This window comes from Bombus vosnesenskii, unplaced genomic scaffold (assembly GCF_011952255.1).
Source record: "Bombus vosnesenskii isolate JDL3184/JDL3185 unplaced genomic scaffold, Bvos_JDL3184-5_v1.1 scf7180000013272, whole genome shotgun sequence".
NCBI classification, from domain to species: Eukaryota; Metazoa; Arthropoda; class Insecta; order Hymenoptera; family Apidae; genus Bombus; species Bombus vosnesenskii.
In genome coordinates this window covers 5,079,757-5,092,684 of record NW_022882930.1, presented here as the reverse complement: position 1 = coordinate 5,092,684, position 12,928 = coordinate 5,079,757, and the positions used below count along the sequence as shown (strand labels likewise).

The 12,928-nt window shown below is 30.6% G+C and overlaps 3 protein-coding genes across 6 annotated transcripts; 1 reads left to right on the top strand and 2 right to left on the bottom strand.

Moving 5' to 3' along the window:
* Positions 1-351: 351 nt before the first annotated feature.
* On the bottom strand, positions 352-6,831 carry LOC117231328 (nuclear receptor-binding protein homolog). 2 transcript variants are annotated; one of them, XM_033489687.1, is made up of 11 exons: positions 6,392-6,831; positions 5,376-5,462; positions 4,659-4,883; positions 4,449-4,579; positions 4,249-4,343; positions 2,032-2,115; positions 1,660-1,947; positions 1,312-1,471; positions 1,027-1,213; positions 821-940; positions 352-753 (listed from the first exon to the last, which is right to left on the bottom strand). In XM_033489687.1, the coding sequence occupies exons 1-11, from the start codon at positions 6,518-6,520 to the stop codon at positions 448-450; spliced, it is 1,812 nt and encodes a 603-aa protein (XP_033345578.1). In that variant the 5' UTR covers positions 6,521-6,831; the 3' UTR covers positions 352-447. The 2 variants fall into 2 exon arrangements, with proteins under 2 accessions (XP_033345578.1, XP_033345579.1); XM_033489688.1 differs by lacking the exon at positions 5,376-5,462.
* Positions 6,832-7,009: 178 nt separating this feature from the next.
* On the top strand, positions 7,010-8,614 carry LOC117231331 (elongator complex protein 5). The gene is made up of 3 exons (XM_033489694.1): positions 7,010-7,100; positions 7,398-7,472; positions 7,691-8,614. Exons 1-3 carry the CDS (start codon positions 7,085-7,087, stop codon positions 8,491-8,493), a joined length of 894 nt encoding a protein of 297 aa, XP_033345585.1. The 5' UTR covers positions 7,010-7,084; the 3' UTR covers positions 8,494-8,614.
* A 439-nt stretch (positions 8,615-9,053) lies between these two features.
* LOC117231327 (integral membrane protein GPR155) lies at positions 9,054-12,917 on the bottom strand. Of its 3 annotated transcripts, XM_033489684.1 has the most exons (12): positions 12,690-12,917; positions 12,329-12,499; positions 12,131-12,254; positions 11,757-12,046; positions 10,873-11,684; positions 10,731-10,798; positions 10,510-10,656; positions 10,277-10,416; positions 10,016-10,184; positions 9,785-9,950; positions 9,535-9,721; positions 9,054-9,445 (listed from the first exon to the last, which is right to left on the bottom strand). In XM_033489684.1, exons 3-12 carry the CDS (start codon positions 12,229-12,231, stop codon positions 9,132-9,134), a joined length of 2,394 nt encoding a protein of 797 aa, XP_033345575.1. In that variant the 5' UTR covers positions 12,232-12,254; positions 12,329-12,499; positions 12,690-12,917; the 3' UTR covers positions 9,054-9,131. The 3 variants fall into 3 exon arrangements, with proteins under 3 accessions (XP_033345575.1, XP_033345576.1, XP_033345577.1); XM_033489685.1 differs by lacking the exon at positions 12,690-12,917 and having other exon boundaries at positions 12,329-12,543; XM_033489686.1 differs by lacking the exons at positions 12,329-12,499; positions 12,690-12,917 and having other exon boundaries at positions 12,120-12,255.
* Positions 12,918-12,928: the final 11 nt, after the last annotated feature.

The window sequence follows — 12,928 nt, the reverse complement described above, 5'->3', positions numbered from 1 at the left end:
TCTGTACTTGCTACATATTCGCATTTTTTTCTTTTAGAGCTGTACAGTCAACTGAAGTAGTATAGCGCGTCCTTGACATTTGTTTAATTAAAATTTATCCAATATGGAAATATCCTACCTCTTTCGAAACTATCTTATGACTTAATGAAAAAAAAAGGAGAGAATATATCGATCATTCGATTAAATTATATTTTTTATATATCGAACATACGAAACAGTTTGTAAATAAAATATGTTCGAATCTACCGCATTAACATTTTTTAGCCTAAAGCTTTAGCCACGGCACCCTTTTTCTTTTTTTTCCTTTTTTTATTTTTTTCTGTTTTCTTTTAATCATTTAATTCCATTCTTTCTTCCTGTTTACTTAAATATAAAAATACATAGCCAGTCTATACATAGAGCGTGCAAAGTGGCACAGTGAACTGAGTTACCAGATATCCTGGATAGTTAACTACCGCTCTCGGCATTCAACGGTGGTTCCATTTCATCGTGACTTCTGTTCCTGTTACTCGATACAGGGAAACCTGAGGTTTTTGGCAGCGGGTTAGTTATTACACTATCACTATGAGATGTTGTCGCGTTGTACATAGAATTATCAAAGTGTTGCAAGCATTGAAATTCTGAGCCGGGCAGCAATAAAGTAGTTTGGGTGGGAAGATTTGTTAATGACACCATCCCTGGTGTCATCATTTGCTTATTAAAGCAACTCCTTAATGCCTCTTCGATTAAATTTGCTATTTTATCACGATCATTCTATAACAAATAGTAATTTTGAAATTGTGTTGTGCTCCTTTTTTAAAATATTTAATAAAATAAATACCTCATTAATAAATCCAAAATGTACAAGCTCCTGCGCAAGAAGCATTGAAGTATCTAATTGACTCACAGGACATGTCAATTGCCTATTCATTTTGTCATCCATTCGTAATAATATTGTCATCTATAAAATACACCAGCGTAAAAAAACACAAACTAGACTTGACAGTTGACGTTAGGTAACTCATCACATTGTGCTATATCACTCACAAGTAATTCACAACTTTCTTCTCTAGGCTTAACGTTACACATCATATTAACTACTCTTCGAGACTCCACGTCCACCGGTTCGGGTGTAACAGATTTCACCGATTCTGTAACCTCGGGCGATATCGCCCGAGGTCGAACGGGTGGTGGTAATTTCGCCATAAATGCTGTCAAGGGATATATACCATATCTGTCGACCCAAATAATTTATGTGATTGAAGAATAGATATAAGGTTAAAAACGCAATCATTTCGATACATTTGTCGTAAAACTATTTAATATACTTACTTTACATCTTCGACGAACTTTTCTAACTTCTCTGTAACAGGAATATCACTTAACCGAATCTGCTGCGGTGGTCGACCTTGATATTTAATTTCTGCGACTACCGTATCAGGACCGTAGAGCCTTTGCAAAACTTCGTCTGTTATCGTTTCTGAAATATTAGCTGAGAAAGTTGTGAAAATTAATTGATTTCTAAGAAATTCCACTTAACGTTCTATTTTTACTGGACTAACCGCTACATTATATAACTTTTTATTATAAAAAATATAATACCTATAATTAGAACACATGATAAATTCTGAAGAACAAGACAATATAGAGATTAGATAATGGCGATATTAGTAAACTTACTGGCTGAATTAACCAAAGCATGAGCAGCAAGTAATTTTAATGAATGCACTTCAAATAAGACAGGATGAAAAAGGAGCTCTCTTGCACTTGGTCTACTGAGTGGGTCTACTTGAAGACATTTTCGAATGAAATCTTTCTGCTGGACATCATCTAACGATTCTATAGTTTTTCGAACGTTATCCTCGGTCACGATCGTACCGGTATCACCGTTACCCTGAATTTCCAATGCAGCCATTTCCAGAGCACACATTCCGAATGAATAAATATCAATGGCAGGGGTTACAGAGTCTAAAAAACACAGCAAGATATATTGCAACAACATGTATAATAACATAATATATAAAGAGATTATCAATAATCTGATACACTTACTTCCATATTCAGGCGCTACAAAGTGCATATTCTTCATGTTTGCTCTACATGTTTTAACATGATGATGAATCGCATCGGGAGCCACTGTAATGATAAGAAGAACATATGGTTATTTCTAAGAAAATATATTTCAGATAGGCACTCACAAAATATGTATATTTGTATGAAAGTATTTAACAAGCAATGAGTTAAAAAACTTTCTTTGCGAGGTAGCAGGAATTCTTTGTATTTATTTGCCCAAATATAGACAAAAACAAAGAAAAGGAAAAAAAACAAATACAGTCACAGCAATGTAACTATCTTTTTACCTTTTCGAATACCCGCCACCTCCATGATAACAAGTGGATTAATGAACCGCTAGAAAAATTGTGTTGTAACTGAAAAATTATCCTACAAGTAACTTGAGCCCTCATACAGTTAATAATTCTCGCATATACATACGTATGCACAAAAGTGCCTCTGAGGGGGGTCAAACATAGCACATAAAAGCAAGATAAATGAAATGCAAGCAATCAGCAAGAAAGTAATTTACACAGTTTGTTCTTGGATAATTTATATTCCAAAAAGAGGCACTTTCGTTGAGCATGATGAAATTCTACTTTACATTTTCAAGGACCAAAACGGAATTCGTAGAATTTGTTTTGTTCGTGAATAAGGATACAACAAAAATTAGAGCACAATGAAAAATGCGTGCGCTAGATAATGATCATAGAAGGACTAAGAGACATCTTAGGCCCCTTGCCCTTCTTTGTTATTATAACCCAAGAGATGAAGAAGTGCAATGTAATGATATGAAGGATATTAAAATCAAATAAATTTTGAATATTTTATATGAACCACTCTACCAATAATCAAAATGTAGATATATGTATATATATGTATACACATACATACATATATATATACATAAATAGGAATGTTTACCTCAATATGCCTAAATTACTTAGCTGGCAATAGTCGATGATTATCTGCCAAATGCATTTTCTTCAAATTCACCATCTTTTCACAATTTACACCAGAACCGAAGAATCGTCGTTATCAGTTGATTTTATCCTCTGGATGGGCGAAAGTACGATTGTACTTCCTCTCTCTTCGAAGACTTTGCTGTGTTTTTTTCATTATCTAGATTAGCCTATTTGCTACAATTAAAAACGAGGACTCAAGTTACTCCTAATATGTAAACAATACTTTATACACAATCTTTCTAACAGATTTATTTTACTAATAGATAGGATAAAAAAGGAAATAAGCGAGTGAGAAAAGGAAAAGGATAAATCACATCACAATATAAACGCAGTAACAACAATAATGTGGAATGGTTCTGAATGAATAAATCTAATTAAAATAGAAAGTTATTAAGAACATTCGGCAGAGATAATATCCCACTTTTTTTGACATATATTTATCATTAAAGCTTATTTAAAGAATAATCTTTTTTATATCGTTAATCTTACTATAAAATCCAATTAGGATAATGTTAAATTTATAGCATGGAGTAAAACTTTCTTCACAATATATAACTATATCACACATTTTTTCACACATAATTATGCCTTATGATAAAACATTTGAATATCAGTGTATATTGTTTACACGTCGTTTAGTTTAATTATTAAATAACACGCGATATTATAAATTACGTTGAATAGAAATTAATTGAGTAACTGTATAAAACTTATTTATTACTGTCGATTGACTTATCGAGTACGAGTACCGAGGAGGCAATCACAGTAATGGCAATATACGTACTTTATGTGTTTGTACCCCATGTAAGAATGAAATAAATATCAGTTAGCTCACAGTTGTTATTTCAACATCAGTGGTTGGTCGATTTTATATATATATATATATATATATATATATATATATATATATATATATATATATATATATATATATATATATAATAATCCTATATTGTGATTTATAGTTTTCATCCATGAAAAATATGAGAAACAAAACTATAAGCCTCTCATATAGTCCTGTGAATAAAAAAGGGGAAGTGCCTTGCAAACTTTTATTCCAATATATGTTAAATAGTTTCATTTAGGGATAAGTGCTCTCTTGAATACCTATGAGCAACTATATAATATCTTGTACTTGCTAGCAGCGTGTTTCACTGTACAAAGTACAGAAACATTAAGACTGTACTTTTTGGATACAAAATGTGTCTCATAGAATAGAATTTTCTTTCTGTTTTGTTAATTAATTACTTACCTGAACCAATTTTTACGAGCCCATTATGTTGAATAAATATAGTGTCACAAGTAAGATTTCCATGAATAATGGGAGGTGAACAGGAATGCAAATAACTGAAAAATTCAAAGACATTAATGCATATAACAGAAATATATACATATATAAATAAATAAGCATTATTATTTAAGAAATAATATATATAAAGAATCATGTGTTACCTCAATGCAGAAAGTATTTGAGTACACCAACGCTTCCATGCTTGCAAGGGTAATTTTTTCACATTGCGTTTTGTTCTTTTTAGGAACTGTTTTAAAGACCCAGAGGACATATACTCCGTTATAAATATAACCTAATAAATAATAAATAACATCATATTCAATTAATATTCAAGCCGATTTAAACTTCAACTCCTTTCTTTCATAACATACCCGAGGTTTATCATTATGGGTATCTGTCCAATACCTATGAAATTTAACAATATTAGGATGTTCCAACTGTGTAAGATTTTCAAATACAAGTTGTATCTTTTCTTCTTGTGCTTTGAAGTTCTTTCTTTCAGAAAATTGCACCTCATTCCAAACAACTTCAACTCCTTCCTCAGTATCCATTGCCAAATAGGCACAGTCGATTCCTGGTACATCACGTTGTTCCACCTAAATAGAAAATAATATTATTTACAAAAATACTTCATTTCATTCATGTATGATTACTTATGAAACATAAACTAATTACACAAATACATAAAGTTAGTATATTTACAAGTTTCATTTACAAATATACATTAATATCTATTTACAACATACAAAAATTATACAAAGAAAAACAAAAACAGGCTATTAACAAATTACATTTGAATAGTCTATGGTTATGAAATGACAAAATATATTACTGCAATCATTCATTTTAAGTTACTTAAGCATAACTCAAACAATTTCATGCCTGATGTCATTACATCAATGTGACCTTGCAAAGAATTTAAGGAGGGGAGATAGCTCATTCAATATTTACGACAATGGGCTATATTCAAATAAAATATATTGAGTGATAAATCCTCTATTTATGTTACATCATTTTGATTGAACAGTTTTAATAAAAAAGGTACATAAACCAAAAGAGATAGCCTATTTTTCTCTAAATAGACATACCTCCATTTCAGTAACTTCGTTTTCACTGCCTCTGGCTGCTCCAAAGGTAGAGCCTTCGGCTAACGTGGACTTGGAACCTACATATACCTAACATAAAATAATGGTTATTGAACATCAAACAGATAAAACATCTCCATTGCTTTTTATTCAATGTTATTTATGTTTTACAAAAGAATATTCAGTCTTTAAATAGAACAATAAAGCGGATTTGCAAATACACATGGTTAATGATCCAACTATGCTGATTTGTTTCTAGAATGAAAATAGAAAGTACCACAGATGCTGAAAGCTTAGTGACAAGAAATTGTTGAAAATCAGTTTACACTTACAAATTCGAAAACATTTAATGTTTACATAAATTTTGAAGAAACTAGTTTGCCAAGCTTGAAGATATTTTTGTATAATACATTTCAAGCAATATATTTAGTAATTTTATGACATAATGAGCTAATTTTATGATATATGTATACATGTATAATGCATGTATAATATATATAATTGTGTTTTATATATATATATATATATATATTAAACACAATTTGGCTTTAGCTTACTTTTTCCAGCCTCGAATGAAACAAGTACTAAGCTAGATTATAAGAAAAATAGCTTATAGCTGTTAGATTTTTAGTTCCCTTTGAAGGAATATTTAATAATATCTTTTTGTTACCTACCATATTAATATATGAAGTCTCAAAATATATCGCTATATTACATAGAAAAGAATTGCATAAACTACATCCATATCTCACTGTTTACTCTGATTTATTTGTATACAAACGTCCCAATAGTCTAACCAAATTGGAATCAATGCCGAGACAAAATGTATCACAAGAGACTTCCTTCGTCACATTTCTCATATAGAGATAATACAATTATGGTTCCAACAAGAACATATATAGACCAAATATGTTTGAAACCATATTAATCAGTACAAAATCCCAACCAAGTAAATAAACAAAATGTAAACAAGATGTAAACACATAGATGTGAGTATATTATAAAAAGATGAATCGTACCTCTTCCCGACGTTTGAGCCACCGCCCGCAGGGGCTCTCCTCCAGGATTTCACTCTCATCTTCCGAATCTTCACCACTTTCCCGCGGTGACTTGTGCTCTGGGTCCGTGCTGGAGCGACTCCCGGGCATCACACACGCGATTAGTTGAAGGAGCAGCACCGAACAGAGCACAACGCGGCCAAATTCATCGGTGGTAATTCCAAGGATTTACCTCAATATCGCATCTGTTCCGCCGCTTATGTGCACTGTCGATGATACGCACCTAAATGTTACAGGAGAGAACAGAGCCTCTCGGTGCTGTAATACACCTTTAGCACTCACAATGACACATGCAGCGCGACAACCCGAGTTGCAAGGAAAGCTACGATATTTCTGATCTTACGCAGCCACGCGCACGGATCGACGCTTTTCGGTTTCCCTTAGGACTTAGCCAGTGTATCGGTACATCGCGAGGGCCATTCGTGAATCACACTGTCAAAATAAAACCTCTGTTATGAGCAAAATAGCTTCGATCTGACACACACTCTAGTATTCATTTTCGCTCTGTCTTCGGTCACGTTCGCCCAGTATGGCGATTAGCGTGTACCGCACCCTTTTCGGTGCCAGTAACAGCGACATCTGTCAATCGTCGCCTCGACAACCAATTTTCTGATCTCGTTCAAGATAATTTCCAGATAATATTTACCGGATTACATGTTCAAATTTCAAGGTACATGTGTTCTTCTATGTTAACACACAGTTCCTGCACATACAATTCCTACGCGATATGAATAAGAAGTAGGAAACAAAACATTAAATTGCTTCGAGGTTATAAAAGCGTGATTTGAGATTTACTTAAATATGATGAATGTCTTGAATTAAACAAACAGTGAATTTCAGTCGTAAAATTAGACTTTGAATAGTATTTTGGATTGGAATTATTTGTCGTACTTTATAATGTGACGCACGCGTGTCTACTGCGTGATTATTGTTTATTTGCTAAATGATTCTATTTATAACCTAATAGGTGCAATTAACACAATGACATCTATAAAAACATTACCTTTATTAGAGGGCACAAAATTAATCGTCCTTGATGAAGGTACGTAAGCAAAATACTTCATAAAACTATAGTTTATTTTAGATGTGCAGTAGAATTCCATTTATTGAATGAAATTACAATTAGTATTAGATTAACATACATAATATACGTAAACTCCTATCGTATGAACTGTTCTATTTGATTTGTTTACATGGAGTTCATATAACTGTAGTTAAACAGATATTGTACATGTATATATACATATGTATATATTTCAGGAGTGAATGCGATGTATGCTAGAAAATTGGTAACAGGATGGATACAAGTATTGAAAGAAAAAGATTCTAATTGTATTTTCAATTTGTTGTTATTCTCCAATCCAAAATCTTCATACCAATGTGAATATTTTGCATCAAATAATGTAAATATCTTTGATTATTATACAGTTAATGTTAATAATGGACTTGATATAAGTGCTATAAGTGATAAGGATTTTTATAATCTAAAACATATCTTAAAAACTATAGACACAAAATCTACAGTAGTCATTGATTGCTTGACATCATTAATCTTATTTGTTGGCCTATCAAAGGCTATGTGGTTTTTACAGAAGTTAAGCAAAGATGTGCCACAAGTGATTTGTATTTATAGACGAGATTTTGTACAAGATAAAGTATCTTACATTGAAACATTAGGAAGTACATATGTAAAGATACAAAAATTTTCTGGTATAATAGCAAATAACAATACTAATTATATAGTAGAGTTTATGCATCGCAAAGTGGGTGGAGGAATTTTAAAACAACAGGAAATAGTAAGCCAAAATAGTACATCTTATGAAATTGAGTCAAAGAAGCTTGAACAAAGTAAAAAGTCACATCCAGTATATGAAAACCCTAAGTTAAAAATTGAGTCTTCATTCAGAATAGAAATAAATGAAAATGAAATGAAACAGAGAAAAGAAGTAGTGTTACCATACACGGCTAATACAAATACAACAAATACATCTAGAATTCACTATCATCCAGAGGATATAGATGATTTTGATGAGGAAGATCCAGATGATGATTTATGTTTCTAACTCATGTATAAAATATTACATTAGAAAAGATAATGGTAATGTTCCAAGCAAAGATATTTATTTTACATTCATTTTACACTTTGTTACAGTTTATATTGCATAATATATAATATTTTGTTGATATAATAAAATTGTTTATTAACGTAGCGTTTTTTTAAATTATTAACACTAAACCTCATAACAATCCTGTAAAAAAATACAGATATTCTAAAGTATTGTTTCACATTAAAAAGTCAATACTGCATACAATACTAATATTTAAAAATAGGATATTAAATATTACTATTCATCTTTGGCATTTAATTCAATTAATTACCATATTGTTATTGTATTACTTTGTTTTGCAGCATTTTGATTAAACAATGAAACATATATATGAGATTCGTAACTAGATAACAAAGAAAACATAGCCAGATACAAAGTTCTGTACAATAAATTCCAGACAATAATTTCATAATTTGATAAAATAAAAAAGTTTTACATATAAGTTCAAGTAAATATCGAAATATTTTAAATAATACATTAAATAAATACAATTTACAAAGATATTCCAATTAAAAAAAAATTAATATTCAATAATATATTTAATCAGAACTGCAAAAATAGTCTTTTTATGAGACTTGATCCAGATATTACAATTAACCATTAAAAGTATAAAGTAAATTTTGATCACAAAAATGATAAGTGCCGTCGATATGCTGCAAAACCCTACTTTCTAATAAGCTACGACCGTATTGAACAGCTTCTTCTCTAGTTTGTGCAACATTTGCTTCAAGCAACCAATTAACTAAATCAGTTCCAGTAAAGACACCTTTATACATTTTTAATAAGCGTCTACGACATATAGCTATACGAGCACGACATTCAGCCAAATGGCAACGATTAAACTGATCCCTAATAGCTCTCACTTCGGGACTTAATGTATCTTCAGGGGGAAGCTGCAGTTCTTTCTCTATAAATGCAAAATATAGCGTGCATTTGAATTATGGAACTGGTTAAATATAAAAATATAATAAAATGAATATAAGAATATAGCAATACCAGTACGCCATTTACGACACATTTTCTGCAGCCAACATCCTAATTTACCAAGACCAGTATCTAATCCAAAAATAGCAAATACGATTAATGACTGGCCAAAATTTAAGGCAACATCCAAAAATGCTAATTCTGCATAAATTCCAGTCAACTGTTCCATTAATAATGTTCCGATAGATATGGATAAACCCTAAAATAATTATAGTAAATTATAATCTTGTAATAATTTTCAAGTATTCTGTCATATACTTACAATGAACATGGAACATAGAAGTAAAATAACAAATACAAGATGTCGTAAAAACTGAGGATCGTTTCTTTCATTCTCAATGTTTATATATAATTCGCAATCATCAATTTCGTTATTGTTGCTGCTACATGTACCATTTGGACAACCATGTGTATATTCACAGCCGATGCTAACAATATCAAAATATTAACTAACAAGATTTTACTAGCTTTATTTTTTATACAATTTACTTACATTGGAGGATGAGAATTTGAAGAAATCAGATCTTCAACATCTACTACGCGTCTTTCGTCATTATTAGTGTCATTATTGGAATTTTCGGTATTATTCGTTAAATTAGAATAAGATGCTGAAATGTTACGACGCTGGTAGCTCTGCTGTAAGACTAAACAGCCCATTGTTACTGTAAAAAAGATGCGATAATAAAGAATATTATTGTTTTAAATAATAAAGAATATTGTGTTTTATTTCATGCATTGTATATTACATACCTACCAATAAAACAGAATGTTAATATAGAAGTAGAAATTGCAGCTTGAACTGTACCAAGTTGAAAATTTGGATTTCTGAATTCAAGTTCAGACTCCCTTGGAGACATAGTGCTACACATTATAATTGCTATTAAAAGTGGAATTCTGAAATATATTATCGATATGATATATGAGTATATTATTAGTCATTTTCTTTCTTTTCGATATTATATATAAAAAAAGAAGTATTCATCATACCCCCATCCAATAGGGTAAAACCATCTTTGAATATTGCAAACAAAATCCAGAGAACGGGAACTTAAGTATAATAAAGTTGCAGCTATTGCTACAGTCCACATACGACTTGCATATACTCCCACAGTAATTAAAATAAACTGGATATACCTATAATAGATCATGGTCAAAATAACACAAGAATTAAATTAAAAAAAATCAAAGTAAATAGTGGAATAAATTACCATAAAATTGAACCAGTATTATCAGGTTCGAGTTTGGTCCATATTATAACACCTATAGCTGTAACTAGCTAAAATCATAATTTTTGTATAAATTTCAACTATAACTGGCATAAATTCTAAGTTAATACAATTTAATACAAACCTGTGCAATTACTATACAAAGTGTACATTTATGAGTGACGCATTTATATTTTTTTCTTCTTAATCCAATTAGACAAATAATTAACCATGTGCAAACTGTTATTGAAGCAATGCTTACATCAAAAGAAAATATATTCAGTTGGTATGCATAATTTTTTGGACTAACTCCAGTAGAAACAGCATCGATTAACTTTGCTGATACAAACATTAGTGGAGCAGATAAGAAAGTACAAGCAACCATTGCTGATGCAATTAAATCAATTTCGATATTATATCGAAGAGTGAAAATAAATAAGGCTGGTGCTGTAGGAATAGTTCCATACAGGAATCCATAAGTACTTAGATCTTGAGTATCTGTAGCATTCTCGCCAGCATTTAAGAGAATAATAGATTCTCTTATGACCAAAGGAAGTACCAGCAATTTTACTGATATCAATATACCTGGTATTACAAGAGCTGTGCCCTTCAATTTGTGTACTTTTCCAACCATCATTAATCCCAACAACAAAAGAGCACTTGCAGAAAAAGCATTACCAAATACATCAAGCACAGTTGCTAATATAGCAGGTACTAAATGACCAAAGACAAGATTACCAAGAATACCAAGAACAGTCATAACAAGTACTGGATTTAGTGCAATTCCTTTTACAATAGAACAAACCATGTCTCTATAATTTCTATGATTTTCACCAGAACGTTTACCAATTTCTAATAATACAAAACCAATCGGATTTAAAATAGCCAATGATATAGGTGCCATTAAGTATAAATAAGCAGCATATTCAGGATGTGTTTCTTCATATAGTGCTTGAACTATAAAAATATGTTATTTTTAGTATATAGATTACTTTAAACTATATTAAGAATGATTTTTAATTTACTTACTCATAGGATATCCAATAGCAAAATCATTACTCTGCGTGGTAAATATTGCAAAAAGTGCAGCACAACCTGGATTTGATGGTCTTTTAATAACAAGAGATATACCAAGAACAACAAGAAATACACAACTTTTAGCTATCAATACAGCAAGAAGGAATTTCCAGTTTACTAGACTAAAATCAAGCTTTGCCAGTGACATAAAAATTAAAGAAGGTAGAGCAAATGTTCCTACAAAAGTATTTAGCCCATTTCCTTCTATTTTAGTGATAACGTCAAATCTTCCTGCAATATATCTAAAAAAACAAGCACTTTATTTATATACATCTTAAAATTCATATGATAAAAATTTAAAGATTACATAGTTACAAAAAATTCACCCGCATAATATAATAGCAAAACACTGTATCAGAGCAAGATATAAATTATCTATTGGTTCAACTCTCATTGTTGAAATCTGAGTTTCTTCCAGTAGAGACATGACTAATGCTGCTTTTTAAATTCCTGGAAATATAGAATAATTTAATTTAGATGTACATGTGAAAAATGTTAAAAAAAAATGAAAAAAGATAAATTACTTTTCAGCATATATATATTTATATTATAATTGTTTTTAATACAGATATTGTCATCTTTCTAATATAACATTGTTATTGTTGCAAGAAGGGCATGTACACAAAAAAATATTATGCAGCATTAACCCCATATCAACTTCATCTCTATTCACACTATATTATTTCTTTCACTGACTGAAATAAAAAGATTTTAAATGTACTTCTAAAATAATGATACCCATATGTTCATAAATATCAAGTTACTAAACATTACAAGGAAATAAAAGAACTAAAAGATTTATTGTTTTAGAGTACTAAAAACGACAGTACATCATAGTCTACAATATAACAATACAATCTGAAAAATATATAAATTTTCGCTCACGCAAAAATATTAACATCCAATCACGTTCAATATTTATTATATCCTTCGTTTATAATATAAAGTCAAAAGTATCTATGAAAAACAAGTAAAAAACTCTTCAGAGATATAATGAAAGATATCAGCGTTGTTTAATACAATAAAAATATATTATGCAAGTTCATATCGACAAAACATTTATAGTACTCTATATGCATTACGTGTATAGGCAATTTTTAATCTTATGAACCCGAATACAGCAT